The 16,261-nt window shown below is 36.6% G+C and overlaps 1 protein-coding gene across 2 annotated transcripts; it reads left to right on the top strand.

Annotated features, from left to right (window-relative positions):
* Positions 1-2,133: 2,133 nt before the first annotated feature.
* LOC107794399 (sphingosine-1-phosphate lyase) lies at positions 2,134-14,029 on the top strand. 2 transcript variants are annotated; one of them, XM_016616881.2, is made up of 15 exons: positions 2,134-2,460; positions 2,697-2,742; positions 8,788-8,933; positions 9,076-9,135; positions 10,037-10,261; positions 10,348-10,489; positions 10,728-10,778; positions 10,889-10,980; positions 11,230-11,356; positions 11,858-11,873; positions 12,506-12,613; positions 12,693-12,747; positions 12,822-12,968; positions 13,154-13,232; positions 13,720-14,029. In XM_016616881.2, the coding sequence occupies exons 1-15, from the start codon at positions 2,261-2,263 to the stop codon at positions 13,840-13,842; spliced, it is 1,617 nt and encodes a 538-aa protein (XP_016472367.1). In that variant the 5' UTR covers positions 2,134-2,260; the 3' UTR covers positions 13,843-14,029. The 2 variants fall into 2 exon arrangements, with proteins under 2 accessions (XP_016472367.1, XP_075086962.1); XM_075230861.1 differs by having other exon boundaries at positions 2,137-2,460; positions 8,788-8,926.
* Positions 14,030-16,261: the final 2,232 nt, after the last annotated feature.

Genomic DNA, 16,261 nt, shown 5'->3' with positions numbered 1-16,261 from the left:
TGGACTGGATGCCTATGACCACGCCAGGCGGATTGTGTTATTATGCCTGTGACCACGCCGGATGGATTGTACTATTATGCTTGTGATCACACCGGATGGATTATGATATTGAGCCTGTGACCACACTATGCTGGTAGTATGTTGAATTAGTCGTGCTTGTATGTAGATATGGATCCATCCCCCTAGGGTTACCCTTTCGTGTTTCTCTCTTAATGGCGTACACGCGGATATTTAGGAAAATTGATCACTGGTTGGGTTCAGATATGGAAAGGTTGAGGAAATCTGGCCAGTGTTTGTTTGGATTTTGTATTTCATCTGTACTTGCAATTTCCGTGGTTCATTATCTGATTTAACTGCATAACATCTCTATATGCTGAACATTGACTGAGTAGAGTATTTGAGTAACTGTACATCCACACACAGATGCTTCTTCTTGTGCTTTATGACTTAATTTCCTTATTGTTCTGTACTTGTTAAAATGATGAAACTGTACAGGTTATAACTAGTATCATTTGTAATTCTTGCTTCTTTTACCTCGCTGAGGTTAGTTACGATACTTATTGAGTATATTGGATCGGTTGTACTCATACTACACTCTGCACTTAATTGTGCATATCCAAGTATGAGAACTAGATATCAGCGGTAGATTTGCTTGTTGGACTGAGCTTCGAGAGGCGAGGTAGAGTTGTATTCTTGGTCGCAGTTTTGATTTGTCTTTTCTTATGTATTGTTGTTTTAGTTCAGACAGTATCATTATTTAGTTTCAGACTTATATCCTGTTGTAGAGCTCATGACTCCGTATTTATCAGTTTATGGGGGATTTACCTTGTATTGGCAGTATTTTGTTACATTGATATTTCAGACTTATGATATTTCTATAATTTATGTTGTCTCAATTCTTTATTGTTATGTTTTCGGCTTGCCTAGCCGGTGTGTTAGGCGCCATCACAACGGGTTAGGATTTTTGATCGTGACAACATCTCACTCAATGTGTCTAGATAAATCCAGGCGCTTGACATCATTTGCTCCAGATATATCTGAACAATTAAAAAAATATGCCATCAAAGAAAAAACTGAACAAGCACATCTCAAAATAAATCCCCCTCCCCCTCTTTCTCTTCCTTCCTCTTACACCTCCCTTCAGATGTTGAACTCCACCATAAATTTGCCTCCGACCACTACTTTTTTCCTCAGAGAATGCTGGATATTGACACTTTAAAAAATGCGACAACATTTCAACTTCTTTATATAACTAAATATACCTAAAAAAATTAAACTTGGAATAGTATCAAGAACTCGCAAAAGAAGTAAAGGTTTAAATATCAGTTGAATCCTTGATCAAGAATAACAAACAAGATAGTAGCACAAATAGATAAAATATGTTTAATTTACCTCTGTGGGATTGTAGTGGTGATGGACAAAATCGACAAAAGTTCTTTTATGTCTTTTCGGCGAGATTCCTTTTTATTTATTTTCTCTTTGGATCTGGTTCTATGGGATGAAGGGAGACTTGATTCGGGTTGTTAGTGATGAAATGTTTGTTTGATGGTTGTCTCTGATTATAAAGATGCGAGGAGAAGAAAAAGAGAGTAATAGTGGTTCTTGGCTAAGGTGAGTGATGGCAGATAAGTGGTGAGGATTGAGGAAGAAGATGGTGATAGTAGGGGTGACAAGGAGAGGATAAGGAAAGGTAAGGGTAGGTGATGGCGGTGAAAAGAGAAGGAGAAGGATGGTGATGGTGGCAGAAGTACGAAGAAGAAGAAGAGTGACGGCGACGGCGACATCGACAGCGACAGCGACAGCGACAGCGACAGAAGCATGGCAAGCAACAATGACGTAAGGGTATTGAAGCCTAGTTTTTTAAGAAAAGAATTCTTTAAAAAAATTGGGACTAATTCACACGCCAAACTAATGAAGTATGAACACTTTCTTTTGCCATGTCAGCATGTCTGTTTAAAAGATATATTTTTGTTAGGGTTTGAATGTTCAATGGAATAATGTTAAGTTTAAGTATTAAAATGATATTTCAAGCCAAATTTAAGGGGCGTCTGGCCGAAGAAGAAACCGATAACTTGTACGCATCGCTTACGATACGGTGTATTAAAAGATGCCAAATTATAAAAATCTAAAAAAATCAACAAAAAGTTAAGTAAAACACTGCTCTCAACCAACGAACCAAAAAAAGGCAAGGATTGGAAAAAGAAAAAAAAACATACAAAAAGATAAACCTGTTTCAGAGTCTCGTTCACATCGATCGGCGATGGAGTTTCCAAATCCGCCATGGCTGAATCAGTTCAGAGCTTCAACGAATTCCTTTTTATCTCAATACGAGCCGTTAACTCTACTCCTTGCTCCTCTCTTCGCTCTTTTATTGGCTCAAATTCTTCAATCCTATTTCCTTGTTATTCACGAACGAGGCCTCAAAGCCACCATTATTAGTATCGTTATGAGCTCTGTCAAGTATTTTTCTCACATCTAATCCTTGATTTTTCTTTGAATCTCTTCTATTTTTGTTTAATTTTTCTTTGTCAGTAAATTATCCATGTACGGAATTAGTGGACCATAAAAATGTAAAAAAATAAGAAAAGAGTGTTATACACGTTTGTAGCTTCTGATTGCTCTTCGAATCACTACTTGACACTTGTTGAGATTTCTCGAAGCTATGTTTGAATGGATTTTTTGATTCTTAAATATAGGTTGGTGCCTGGAGTTAAAAAGTACATTGACGCTGAGAAGCAGAAGGTTAGTTAATTATTTGGTCCTACTTTGTCGATTGAGTATTAAGTACTGTGCTCTGCGCTTCATTGCGTTTTGTTCCTTTCGGTGATTATCACCTAGAGTTTGGTGAATTGCTGTGTGATTGTGAAAAGCTAAATTAATTACCAAATGTTACAACAAGTATTTATCTTAACACAAACAACAAGAGACAGTAGTAGATGTTTCTTACAGCAAACAAATTAAACATTACAACTTAGTAATAGAGTAAACATAAGAAGAAGATTCAACAGAGAGGGAAGGATAGAGATAGAATAGAGGAAGAGAGACAAGTAAGAAAATACAAAGAGGGGAAGAAGTTTCTGACAACCGACTACCCAATACAGAAACTGCTACGCACTACGTAACTATTTTCTCCAGCAACTGCTTTTCCTTCTTCTAAATAATTAGATCGGATTCCATTGGTAATCTGCCAATTTTTGATTGGGCCTTTCTGTTCTTTTGCTTCGCCTCAAAGTGCTATTAAGCCCAACAGTTTTCTCTGAAGATTCTGGCCCAATATCAGATATGACATTACCCTCCTCCCCAAAAGGAACCTTGTCCGCACAGTTCGAAGGAGTCACAGTTTCAACATCCTGAAGTTGGAGAGGAGTAACTTGAGTATCAGGAGTACCAATGCAATGTTTCAACATCGAGACATGAAAAACAGGATGTATGCGAGCTTCATCCGGTAATTCAAGCTTATATGCAACCTCCCCAATACACTTAAGCACTTTAAAAGGACCGAAATAGCGTCTGCCCAACTTGTGATGACGCTGCAATTTCAAGGAATGTTGCCGATAAGGTTTCAACTTCACATAAACCCAGTCACCAATGGAGAACTCCAGCCGCCTCCGCTTCTTATCAGCATGCTCCTTCATACGTTGCTGAGCTTTTGATAGATTATGTTTCAATAAATCTATAACTTCATCTCGTTGCAGCATATAACGTTCAACTAAATCATTCGAGCTGCTGCCAAGGACATAGCGTGCCATTGTTGGAGGTTCCCTGCCATATAATGCTTGAAAAGGAGTCATGCCTGCAGCTGTTTGGTAAGCGGTGTTGTACCAATATTCAGCCCAAGGAAGCATAGATGCCCATTCATGGGGGCTGTCAGCGACAAAGCAACACAAGTATTGTTCCACACATTTATTTAAAGCCTCGGACTGACCATCTGTTTGAGGATGGTAGGCAGAACTCATTGATAGAGTAGTTCCCTGCAAACGATGGATTTCCTTCCAGAAATTATTCATGAAGCGAGGGTCTCGATCAGTGACAATTATCTTAGGATGCCCATGGAGACGAATGATTTCTGAAACAAAAACGCTTGCCACAGAATGTGCAGTGAAAGATGAAGACAAAGCAATAAAATGCCCGTACTTGGAAAGACGATCCACCACAGTCAGTATAGTGGCCTTACCTTTAGAACTGGGGAGGCAAGTGATAAAATCCATCGTTACTTCTTCAAAAACCAAAGCAGGAATTGGTAAAGGCTGGAGGAATCCAGCTGGTTGCTTAAGAATATCCTTCATCTGCTGACAAGTTTGACAAGAAGCTACATAAGTGTGAACATTGTGGCGCATACCCTTCCAATAGAAATTTGATGCAACACATTGAAAAGTGCGAGAAACCCCTGCATGACCACCTATTGCGGAAGAATGAAATTCCTTAAGAAGTATTAAGCGCATAGGAGAATCTGAAGGAAGAACCAAACGACCCTTATATAATAAAAGTCCATCTCGAACACAGAAATCCGAAAACTTCGTTGTATCAGACTGAAAGTTGTTGTGCAACTCCACCAATTCTGGATGATCAATATTAGCGTGCCGTAATTGTTCTATCCAATCAAATTGACGACCAGAAATAGCCTGAAATGAAGCTGCAGGTGCTCTAGACAAAGCATCAGCTGCCAAATTAGTGCGGCCAGACTTGTATAAAATTGTGAAGTCATAGCCCAACAGTTTACTCAACCACTTCTATTGTTCAGGCGTTTGAATTACCTGATCAGTGAGATTCTTTAAGGCTTGTTGATCGGTATAAATGACAAAACGACGACCCAAAAGGTATTGACGCCACTTACTCACGGCTTGAGTGATGGCAAACATCTCCCTATGATAAGTAGATGCCCGTTGCATTCTAGGACTGAGTTTCTGACTAAAGTAAGCTATTGGATGACCTTGCTGAGAAAGGACTGCTCTAATACCTAACCCCGAAGCATCAGTTTCTAGGTGAAATTCTTTAGAAAAATCTGGAAGAGATAGAACAGGGGTAGAGCCTAAAGCGTTCTTCAATGCGGTGAAGGCTTCCTGAGAACGGTCAGTCCAGACAAACGCATCCTTACGGAGCAAATCAGTAAGTGGACCAGCAATAGTAGCATATTGTCGTATGAAGCGCCGGTAATATCCTGCCAGCCCCAAAAAACTTCGCACTTCCCTGAGATTACGAGGAATTGGCCACTGTTGAATTGCTACAATCTTAGAAGGATCCACAGCCAATCCTTTAGCAGAAATGACATGGCCCAAATAATCAATCTGCTGCTGGCCAAATAGACACTTGGACTGCTTGGCAACAAATTGATGTTGGCGAAGCAACTGAAGAACAATTGTAAGATGTTCCATGTGTAAACTCCAAGACTCACTATATACGAGAATATCATCAAAAAAGACGAGTACAAATTTGCGGAGATAGGGCCTGAAAACTGAATTCATTGTTGCTTGAAAGGTGGAGGGCGCATTGGATAGCCCAAAAGGCATGACAAGAAACTCATAGTGTCCCTCGTGAGTCTGGAATGCCGTTTTTGAAATATCTTCAGGGCAGATGCGAATTTGATGATAGCCAGAGAGAAGATCGAGCTTGGAAAAAAATTGAGCACCATGTAATTCATCAAATAATTCATCTATTGTTGGTATGGGAAACCTGTCCCGAACAGTGATAGCATTCAATGCTCTATAATCAACACAAAAACGCCATGTTCCATCTTTCTTGCGTACTAGGAGCACAGGTGAGGAAAATGGACTGGTACTAGGGCGTATAATGCCCTCTTGCAACATGTCTGCCACCAATTGTTCCATCACTTGTTTTTGAAAATAAGGATATCTATATGGTTTAACATTGACAGGACCGGTATGAGGTTGTAGGTGTATGGCATGATCTTGGGATCGGGAGGGAGGAAGACCATGAGGTTTGCAAAAGATATCCTCATATTCGTGCAAAATGGATGCCAATTCTGTAGGAGGAGGCTCTGGTGAATGCTCTGTATCTGAAACCAATTTCAATCGAAAAAAGGGAAGAAACAACATCAACAGAGGTCAAGCGTCTTAGGATCTGAAGCTGGATAAGTTGAATATCAATAGGAGGTTCACCAACCCAACTATAACGAGTCCCATTAATAGAGAACTCAAACTTACGCTGACTATAATCCGTGATTACCGGTCCCAGTGTAGCTAACCAAGACACCCCCAACACTATATCAGCACCATGGAAAGATAGCACATAAAAGTCAAGGGACAAAGTGCAGCCCTGAATGGTTAGTGGTACAGCCCTAACCACACCCTCACATTTGAGGCATTGACCACTACCTACCACCACAACAAAATTAGGTGTACGATCAATTGGAAGGTTTAAAAACTTAGCCATCCGAGGTTGGATAAACTCATTTGTACTGCCCCCATCGAGTAATACTTGCCCCGGAGAACCATTAACATGCCCAGAAAATCGAAGTGTTGTTTTAGAATTCCCTCCAGCCAGCGCATGATAGGAAATGGCAGAATGTGACTGGGCCTCAAGGCATTGTAATTCCTCAGCCAAAACTTCATCAGATAAGAAGGAATCGGAAACCAACGTAGGGTTAATCGTGTCTTCTTCAAGAAGTAGCAATCGAGGAAGGTTTTTACATTTGTGAGTGGCAGAATATTTCTCACCACAATAATAGCAAAGACCTTTTTCACGTTTTTGCTGTATCTCTGTTGGGGTAAGGCGTTTCAATGGTAGTTTAGGGATGGACGAAGAGGAAGAGGAAGGAAGCGACGGCGGAAGAGGTAAAGGGGGATTAGAAGTCGATGGTGTAGGTAAAAGTGGGGGTTGTTTGGAGGAAGAAAATTTCGGGTTGGACTCCTTGGCCAAAAAGTACTTCTGCTCATACTTGTGGGCTAGAGAAATAGCCTGCTCCAGTGTAGTGGGCTCGTGCACTAAAACATCATTCTGAATGTCCATCCGCAACCCAGAAATAAAACACTGGATCAAAAATTGATCTGGTAAGGCTACGGTTTCACTAGAAATAGCTTCAAACCTGGTGAGATACTCAGAAACAGTGGTCGACTGACGGAGCTTGGCTAAACGACCCTCCGGTTTCTGTAACATACGCTTCTTGAACCGACAGAGAAGCTTTGCCACAAAATGATCCCAATCAATCAATTGTTTGTTTCTATAATGCCATCGATACCAATCCAAAGCATCTCCATCCAGATAAAAAGAAGCAATGGTTAGTTTATGTGAATCATCAATGGAATAGAATTCGAAGTATCTCTCCGCTTGAAACACCCAAGCCTCAGCGTTTTCACCGTGAAAACGTCCAATCTCTACTGATGCTGGTTTATGACGTAGAGTAGGACCAGAAACCCCTGAAGATGTATTTGGAAAAGAATTCTCATGAGCACAAAATCGGGGTGTCTCTGACATAGCCGGACGGTGTTGTATACCCAGATTCGCCATTTGAGCCAACATGTCTTGCATAACTCGTTGGTTATTAGCCAATGCAACTCGAAATCAGCGAGGTCATGAGAAAATCCAGACTGGATATTTCGGATCTCAGCCAATGGATCATCGGAGCCCTTTTTTGTCGATTCCGGCATGGCGGAAAAGTCAATGAAAGCACCAAATGTTACAACAAGTATTTATCTTAACACAAACAACAAGAGACAGTAGTAGATGTTTCTTACAGCAAACAAATTAAACATTACAACTTAGTAATAGAGTAAACATAAGAAGAAGATTCAACAGAGAGGGAAGGATAGAGATAGAATAGAGGAAGAGAGACAAGTAAGAAAATACAAAGAGGGGAAGAAGTTTCTGACAACCGACTACCCAATACAGAAACTGCTACGCACTACGTAACTATTTTCTCCAGCAACTGCTTTTCCTTCTTCTAAATAATTAGATCGGATTCCATTGGTAATCTGCCAATTTTTGATTGGGCCTTTCTGTTCTTTTGCTTCGCCTCAAAGTGCTATTAAGCCCATCAGTTTTCTCTGTAGATTCTGGCCCAATATCAGATATGACACTACCTCTGTTCTATTTTATTAAGATGTTAAATTGACTAGGGGAGAATTTGAAGTTCAACCTTTCAGTTCCGTAGCATTGAACTTATTATACATGTATAAATACACACACACACAGACTATATATATCTATATATATATATATATATATATATTTCAGTTGATCGATTATCCCCAACACTATATCCGCCACCGAATTTGACTCTTGTATTATATTAATGGTAGTGGAAGAAAATGATAAAGTAATGGGTTAAATGTTAAACTGATGAGAAACCATCAAATCAGTGTTTATAATTTGTATTATAAAAGATAAATTTAAATTCTTGAAATTCGTGAAAATTGTATAAAGTAATAGTATTATTAAAGGAACAATGTCAAACATTTTGAAAAGTGTGTAGTATAAGTTGAAAGGATGGAGTAGATGCTAGCAACCTTGAGTAAAATCGTTCCAGTGGAAACACCAGTATTAAATTATTTAATCCATATATCACGCCATTGTATTTAGGTTTGGTTCACCTGGGATTAGTGTTTTAACACTTCAGAACCTAGGCTAAATTATCTGTTCCATACATTTTGGATTAGATCTGTTCAGCTTGTTTTAGATGAATAATTCAAGCAAAGAAAGTACATGGTTAAGATTCTATGTTCACTTGTACATCTATTGGGGAGCATTAACAGGTTACAGTGATTAATGTCTTTATTTCTGATTATAAATCTGACATTCTTCGGCTTCAAAATTTATTATTGAACTGGGCAGATAGTGGATAAATTGCAAGCTTCCGGTAGTAGAGATGGATGGAAGACTGAGTTGCCAAGATCAGGTTTAGGAAACAAAGTCCTAGAGCAAATGAAATATGAGAAACAAAAAGATGTGACCTGGCAGGGCAAATGTTCGGGTACCGTGTATGTTTCATAATTGTTGCACTATGTTAAGAGTTTTTAGCTAGTAATTTGGAATTATATTTGTTTCTTTTTTCAATAAAACCATTTCTTTTGCTCTTTACCCTGCATAGAAAGACTAACCAACTTCCTATTTCCTGAGCAGCTATATTGGCGGAAATGAGCATGAGGGACATTTTTCATTAATAAACGAGGCATGTTCCATGTAAGATTGTGCAATCCGTTGAGTATATATGTATATTTATTTTCTTTGCTTGCGCTAACTGATCAAGAGCAGGGCGGTTTCTTTTCATGTATATTCTTCATGTTAAATCTTCTGCCATAAAGAATCTAGTCCAAATATTCGGTGCATGATTAAACAGAATAAGGAGTAGATTCAGTCTCTTGAAAACCTCCTCTTGGTATGTACTACCTATACAGAGATCAGGGGTTATAACAAAAGGACACAGCCAACATGTAGACTATGATACACTCGAAGACCTGCAATTTTTTTTAATGAATTAGCAAGGCTTCAGGGGGTACAGAAAATGTCATACTTTACATGCTGATGATGCTGGATGGAAGATAGACTTGAACCTCTGACATACTTAGTACTGTTAAGCGGGGGCTTTGTTGCTCTCTTAGCTCTACAAGCTCTTTTTTGTTTTCCTTCTAAAAGTGGATTGGTAACTTTACCATGTTATACTCCTTGATTTCTTTGATTCAGCTAACCCTTTTTCAACATTTTATGTACATTACACATACTTGCTGTATTAAGGTCTGTCATCTGGCAGAAGTGGTTTCTGATATTCTCTTTGACATCTTGGATTAAAATGATAGGTCCCAGTTCTGTTCAATTGTTTTTGCCCAAGCTACATATGTTGTCATTTATGCTCATGCTGGTGTATCTGATCATGTAATCTCTCTTATTTTCTCAATGCGATTAGGTTCAATAATGCCATTGTTATCCAATTAGCTTTCTTTAATTGTACTTATCTTCAGATTCTTATTTGTACTTGTTGCGGGAGAGAGTGCACTTGTTGACTTTACACCTTCCGTAGTAGCTTTCTTATAGCACAACTTTTTCCATCTCAGCTTTCAGTATGAATAGATTGTTCTTGCTTCAGGTTTGCACATACAAATCCACTACATCTGAGTGTGTTCCCAAGCGTTGTTAGATTTGAAGCAGAAGTGGTTGTGATGACAGCTGCACTTCTTGGCAGTAAGGAAAATGCTTCTGGAGGACAGATTTGTGGAAATATGACATCAGGAGGGACTGAGAGTATACTGTTAGCAGTGAAATCATCACGTGACTATATGAAAGCCAAGAAAGGAATCACTAAACCAGAAATGTATGTGCTCTTTCTCTCTGTTTTCTTTAACATCCCGCCATGAAATATCAGTCTCGAAAATTAGTGAGTGTCATACATGACTGTAGGATAATACCAGTTTCTGCGCACTCAGCGTACGACAAAGCTGCACAATATTTCAAGATCAAGTTGTGGCGCGTTCCTGTTGATAAAGAATTTCGAGCTGATGTTAAAGCTATTAACCAGCGTATTAACAAACACACTATCATGGTAAAGTTTTGAGTTTGGGCAGTGCTAGAATAATTTTCCCTTGTTTTAAAATGCAAAATTGTGGTTGTGTGTTAGTATCTTTTAGTCATTCTGTTTATCTGTTCTCCTTTGTTTTGTGATTCTGAATCTTCGTAGAAATGAAATCAAACTTAGCTGAATTGTATCATATTTTCTTTACTTAACTTCCGACTTTGTGTTAAAGTATTTGATCTGCTAACTAAAACATATGAATATACAGATTGTTGGATCAGCGCCTGGCTTTCCCCATGGCATAATTGATCCAATTGAGGCAAGTGCACCAACCTTTTCCTAATTTCAATCTCTTTAGCAATGCTGCTATATTCTTATGGATTTTGGATCCTTTACTCACTAAATTTTTTTTGGTAATTTCTCTTGCAGGATCTTGGTGATTTGGCTTCTAGCTACGGAATTTGTCTCCATGTTGACCTTTGTCTTGGAGGCTTTGTCTTACCATTTGCTCGTAAACTGGGGTATGTTTGATGGATCTTTGTTTTCTAGGTTATGGTTCTCTAAAGTAGAGTGCTCCAAGCTGGGCTAACTATTTGTCTAATTTTGTAGTTTATTGATCTATTAGTTCTAAGAAGACTTCCTTGCCCTTGCCCTTGCCCTTGCCCTCCCACTCCTGTATATAAGCTCTTATGTAAATGCTCAAATTATCTACAACAGTTCATTTATATACCTCACTTTGTATAAGTATGATTCTAGTCGTGTTTGTCCAGATACCCCGTACCTCCATTTGATTTCACTGTTCAAGGAGTAACCTCAATCTCAGTGGATGTACACAAGTATGGGCTGGCTCCAAAAGGAACCAGTGTAGTTCTGTACAGAAATCATGAGATACGGAAGGTATTAAGTGCTAGTACTTTCTGCCCCTTCACTGTAGGCATTGTTTAGCATTCAATTGAAGCATCTCTAAGCAGAATCTATAGAATTTGTTTGATCATCCAATATGTGAGAGTTCGCCCGAGATAGATTTGTTCCTTTGAATATATTCTTCTTTGTGAGGAAATTTTGTCTTCTTTTGATTATGAAAATTGTATTTCATTCTCAATGTTACACGACGTATCCATTTATGTGACTGAAAATATTTTCTTGAATTTGTAATGGTTTTCTATCTGAGATCTCCTCTTTAACTTTTCCTGTATTAATGCCAAACTTGTGTAAAAGCGATATACTATATCTCTAAACATTTGGAACAGTGGTTTACTTCATCTGCAAGGAAGTGATGCTATGAGTTCACTTTATATGTTTGTGTTTTTAAAGTAATCTGAGATCTTATACATTTTCCTACTCCTGAAACATGTGTCGGGACTGGACAAATTTGCTGCTGGTTTTACGCCTTAACAGCATCAATTTGTTGCTGGTAAGTTACTCTTGTCAGAAAGTTAGTCATCATCAAAAGCTTTGCTACTTACTCGAGGAAATAAATCCGTCTGAACTATTTGCGAGGCAGCTGATGTGATAATAAAAACTAGATATGTGCTGCAAAAGACTTCAGGGAAACCAGTTTCCAGATGCTCTGAACCTTAAATATGTAATCATGTAATTTATTTTTGGGAAAAATCAGAGCACCCAAGGGTGTGTGGCCTAGTGGTCAATGAAGTGGGGTGAGAACATGAGGTCTCATATTCAAATCCCAGCTTAGGCAAAAACAGTAGGTGAACTCTTCTCATCTGTCCAAGCTTTGGCGGACAAAGTTACTTGGTCCATGTTGCTAGTGGGGGAGGTAGCAGGTATCCTGTGGAATTAGTCGAGGTGCGCGCAAAATGGCTCGGACACCGCGGTTATTAAAATAAAAAAAAAGATCCTGTGAAACCAATTCAGTGAGAAATAAAGTAGCCATTGTTTGAGATATTTGCTATTTTCTTTTGCTCTTCCACTTTCTTATAGAAAAAGGAAGAGATAATTTTCTAATTCTTATTGTATGGAGGCAATCATTTTTTCTGTGTAAGAATAAAGTTCTAATGACATATTCTCCTTGTGTTTGCATGGTAGTCACTGAGTGGACTGGTGGGCTTTATGTTTCTCCAACAATTGCTGGAAGCAGGCCTGGAGGTCTGATAGCCGGGGCGTGGGCAGCAATGATATCTTTAGGCTTTGAAGGTTAGACTTCTCTCATTCTTGTTGGTTAATCACTTGCCACTTCCATTTCTTCTTAACTGAGAGTTTATACACTTTACAGGATACTTGGAAAACACCAAGGAGATTATGGAGGCATCAAAAAGTATTCAGAAAGGGTAGATATAATGTCACTTAGTTTAATTTTTTATCCAGTCTAAGGACCAATGTCTCACATGATCCTAACCCTCAGGATACAGGACATTCCAGAACTGTTCGTGATTGGAAGGCCTGAAATGAGCATTATTGCTTTTGGATCTGACGTTGTAGACATATTTGAAGTCAATGATGTAATGTCATCCAAAGGCTGGCATTTAAATGCATTGCAGAGACCTAACAGGTATTGCCACTGTACATGATGCAGTTGATGTCAGACTCATTTATCCGTTTAAACAGTTACCTTAAATGTGCTTTTCCTTCATAACCATTTGAACAATTTGGGCCAGGAGAGTATAATCTTGAATATTATTTCTACAATGCTAAGCACTTCACTTCTAAGTTGTTTTTATTACATATCCTTTTCAGTGTTCATATTTGTGTGACACTTCAACATGTACCAGTAGTCCAGATTTTTCTGAAGGATCTGAGAGATTCCGTGCAGACTGTAAGTGTGCTCTTTCACTTCCATCTTTTTCTCATCTTTGAGTTTTCAATGTCATAAATCTTTACAACTAGCATACCAAGATTTTCCTGTCAAATTCAATATGGTTAATCAGTTCCAGGACCAACTTATTGAGGGCTATTCTTCAGCCAAATGTATATTTTCTCTGCAGCCAATGTGTAATGCAATGATTAGGGTCTTAATTCTTAAAGGTTGTCGCACTCTTCTGTTCCGCCTGCTTAACAAAACCTGATTGAGTCATTTTTCCCTCATAAGTTTTGCTGGTCGAGATCTTCTTTTACTTGTGCCCATGGTTTTAAACAAATCAGATCCAAAATATCAACTCGATGATGAATTTACGGGTCAGTTGGTTTGGATGTATCCATTCCTTGGTAACCACTTAGCTGATTTTAGTTAGATTCTTATCTTGGACAATATGCTTTGTGATTTGCTGTTGAGGGGCCATTAACAGTATTTACTCCCGTCTCAGGTGAAAGAAAATCCAGGTCCAGTTAATGGAGGGTTTGCTCCAATCTACGGTGCCGCGGGGAAGATGCCAGATAGGGGAATGGTTCAAGATCTGTTGATCGAGTTTATGGACAGTTCATGCTAGTCATTTCTCATCTTTGGTGCATATTCTTTGCATAATTATTGGTGAAAAGAAAATTTGCAGTTGTTGATTGATGTCAAGTTTTATGCATATGATGAATACAAGCATAGATTTTTAACAAATGAACTCTATTGATTCTCTTTTACTGAATGATGTTCGCTTCTAAAATATAATATACTAGTGTTGTGCACGGGCCCAAGCTAACTTTAAAAATTGAGTTTATTACTGTTTTTCGATATGAAAAAATGCAAAACAATTAACCCCTACCAAAGTATGTGAAAGTAATTTGTCGAAGAAATATACTAGTATTAGTACCCGCGCGATGCGCGGTCGATAATAAAAGAAATTTATCATAATAAATTTTATATATCAAAGTAACAGATATGTAAAATTATCTCAATTGAGTTTTAAAGCTCAACTATTTGTATGCTTGCATTGTGTTTAATTGATTCTGTTTCTCATATCAAAATTTTATTACTTAAGTTTAAAACATATTAACTTTACCACTATAGCATTTTAATGATATGAAAACACAAAATAAAATTATATAATTTGTGATATAAATAATTTGAATTGATCAATTAAAAATAAATAATAATTAGATGAAAAATAGATTCAATGATGCTTCAAATGAAATTGCGAAATTTATTTATACACTACTTATAGGTTCATTCGTTATTTGTCTATCATCTATTATACTAAAATTTTCATCCCTTTCTATTTGTCAACCATGAAAGAGCAACATAATATTGTACTTCTATTAATACTGATTTCTTCAAAATCAATCCCATGTGGGACAATAATTGACCTCAATTATATTATGATAAGCATCTTTTTGTTTTAGTTTTGGATTTTTCTCTTTTGGGTTTTCAAACTTACCTTTTTTATTTGAATAAATCATTTTCTCAAGTTTGAATTTTCACGTTACTACAAAAAAATGCATTTATTTTTTTCACTGTTGTTTCTTTTTTTTCTTGTTCTTCCGTTAATTTTGTTTAATTTTTTTTTTTTTAATTTACTAATAAGCTAAACATGATCGTTATTGCACCAAACATCAACTTCATACCATTTTAACACTCAGCTAGCATATGTTTTCAAGATAATAGTCAATGTACATGTTTTTCTCTGTATTTTCGAAACGTTTCTAATCTATATGTATTGGAACATTTATATATATATATATATATAAATGTATTGTCATTCACAAAACTACAACAAACAGAGGCGGATCTAGGATTTTAATTCTATGAGTTCAACATTTAAAGTTTTTAGTATTGAACCCATTATATTTTAAAGTCATGGGTTCATATCTACTGTTTATTATAAATTTAGTGATTTTTACATATAAATTTATGCTCCGCGTCGAAAGTATCGGGTTCAGTTAAAATCCTGGAATAAAATTATAAACTCATCAAAGGAAAATCTTGATCATGAAATTATATTTTTCACTGGATAAATTACCACAAACATGTATCGTAATTGTACTTTGAATATGGCTTAAATTAAGCAAATCGGTACTGTTATAAAAGAAAAAGCATAAAAATTTTGATACAGGTAGGACATAAAAAAATAGAAAAAACATTTCAGGAATATTTCTTCTTCATATAGTGGACCATTCACTTTCCTTAGAAAATTAAAAATATTCATTCTTTAGTTTTAAAATATTTATTTTTAGTTTTTTTTTAACCATTGTTTGAAAATTATGCATTGAGATCATCACCAATATATATCACATAGGATCCATTCTCCAATCTATGTCTCTTGACAGGGGTCTTCGTAGGAAAGCATACTTTCGTATGATATGCAATATTTTCGCACAATATGCAATAAGCCATATTCAAATCTACCACATAAAAATCTATCAATTTTTTTAATAATTATTACCTTCATATGATATGCAATATGCAATTAAAATTTTCTTTTATTTATACATAAACTTTGAGATTTAATTTTAATTATAAAAGTTTTGTATAAAAAATTTAATTTAAATTTTTTATATTCTATATTTATATTATTTCATTATTTAATATTTTCAGAAATTATCTTTTAAGATTTTAATTGTGTGTTATTATGTATTGTATGACATTTCTCATTATAATTAAAAAATATTTTTTTGATTTAATTTTAAATGGGTCTTATTTTTCTATTATTTTGCACTATTATTTTTTTTTATTTTTTCTCTTTTTGTTCCTTGCATATCGTTATTGTATTGTTCATTGTTTAATAGTTTTGTCACTGACTTTTTATTATATTTCCGCTTAAAATGAGCTAATTATCAACTAAAAGTCTAATTTTGTTTTTGCTTGTCAGTCTTATATATTAGCTAAACGAATGCCATCGAATTTGTTCTTTTTTTTAAAAAAAAAAATATTAGTTATTTAGACTTGACTGAATATGCTTTTAACTCTTTAATTAATTTAAG

Source organism: Nicotiana tabacum, chromosome 15 (assembly GCF_000715075.1).
Source record: "Nicotiana tabacum cultivar K326 chromosome 15, ASM71507v2, whole genome shotgun sequence".
NCBI lineage: Eukaryota > Viridiplantae > Streptophyta > Magnoliopsida > Solanales > Solanaceae > Nicotiana > Nicotiana tabacum.
The sequence above is the reverse complement of the archived record's forward strand: the minus strand, read 5'-3'. Positions and strand labels throughout refer to the sequence as shown.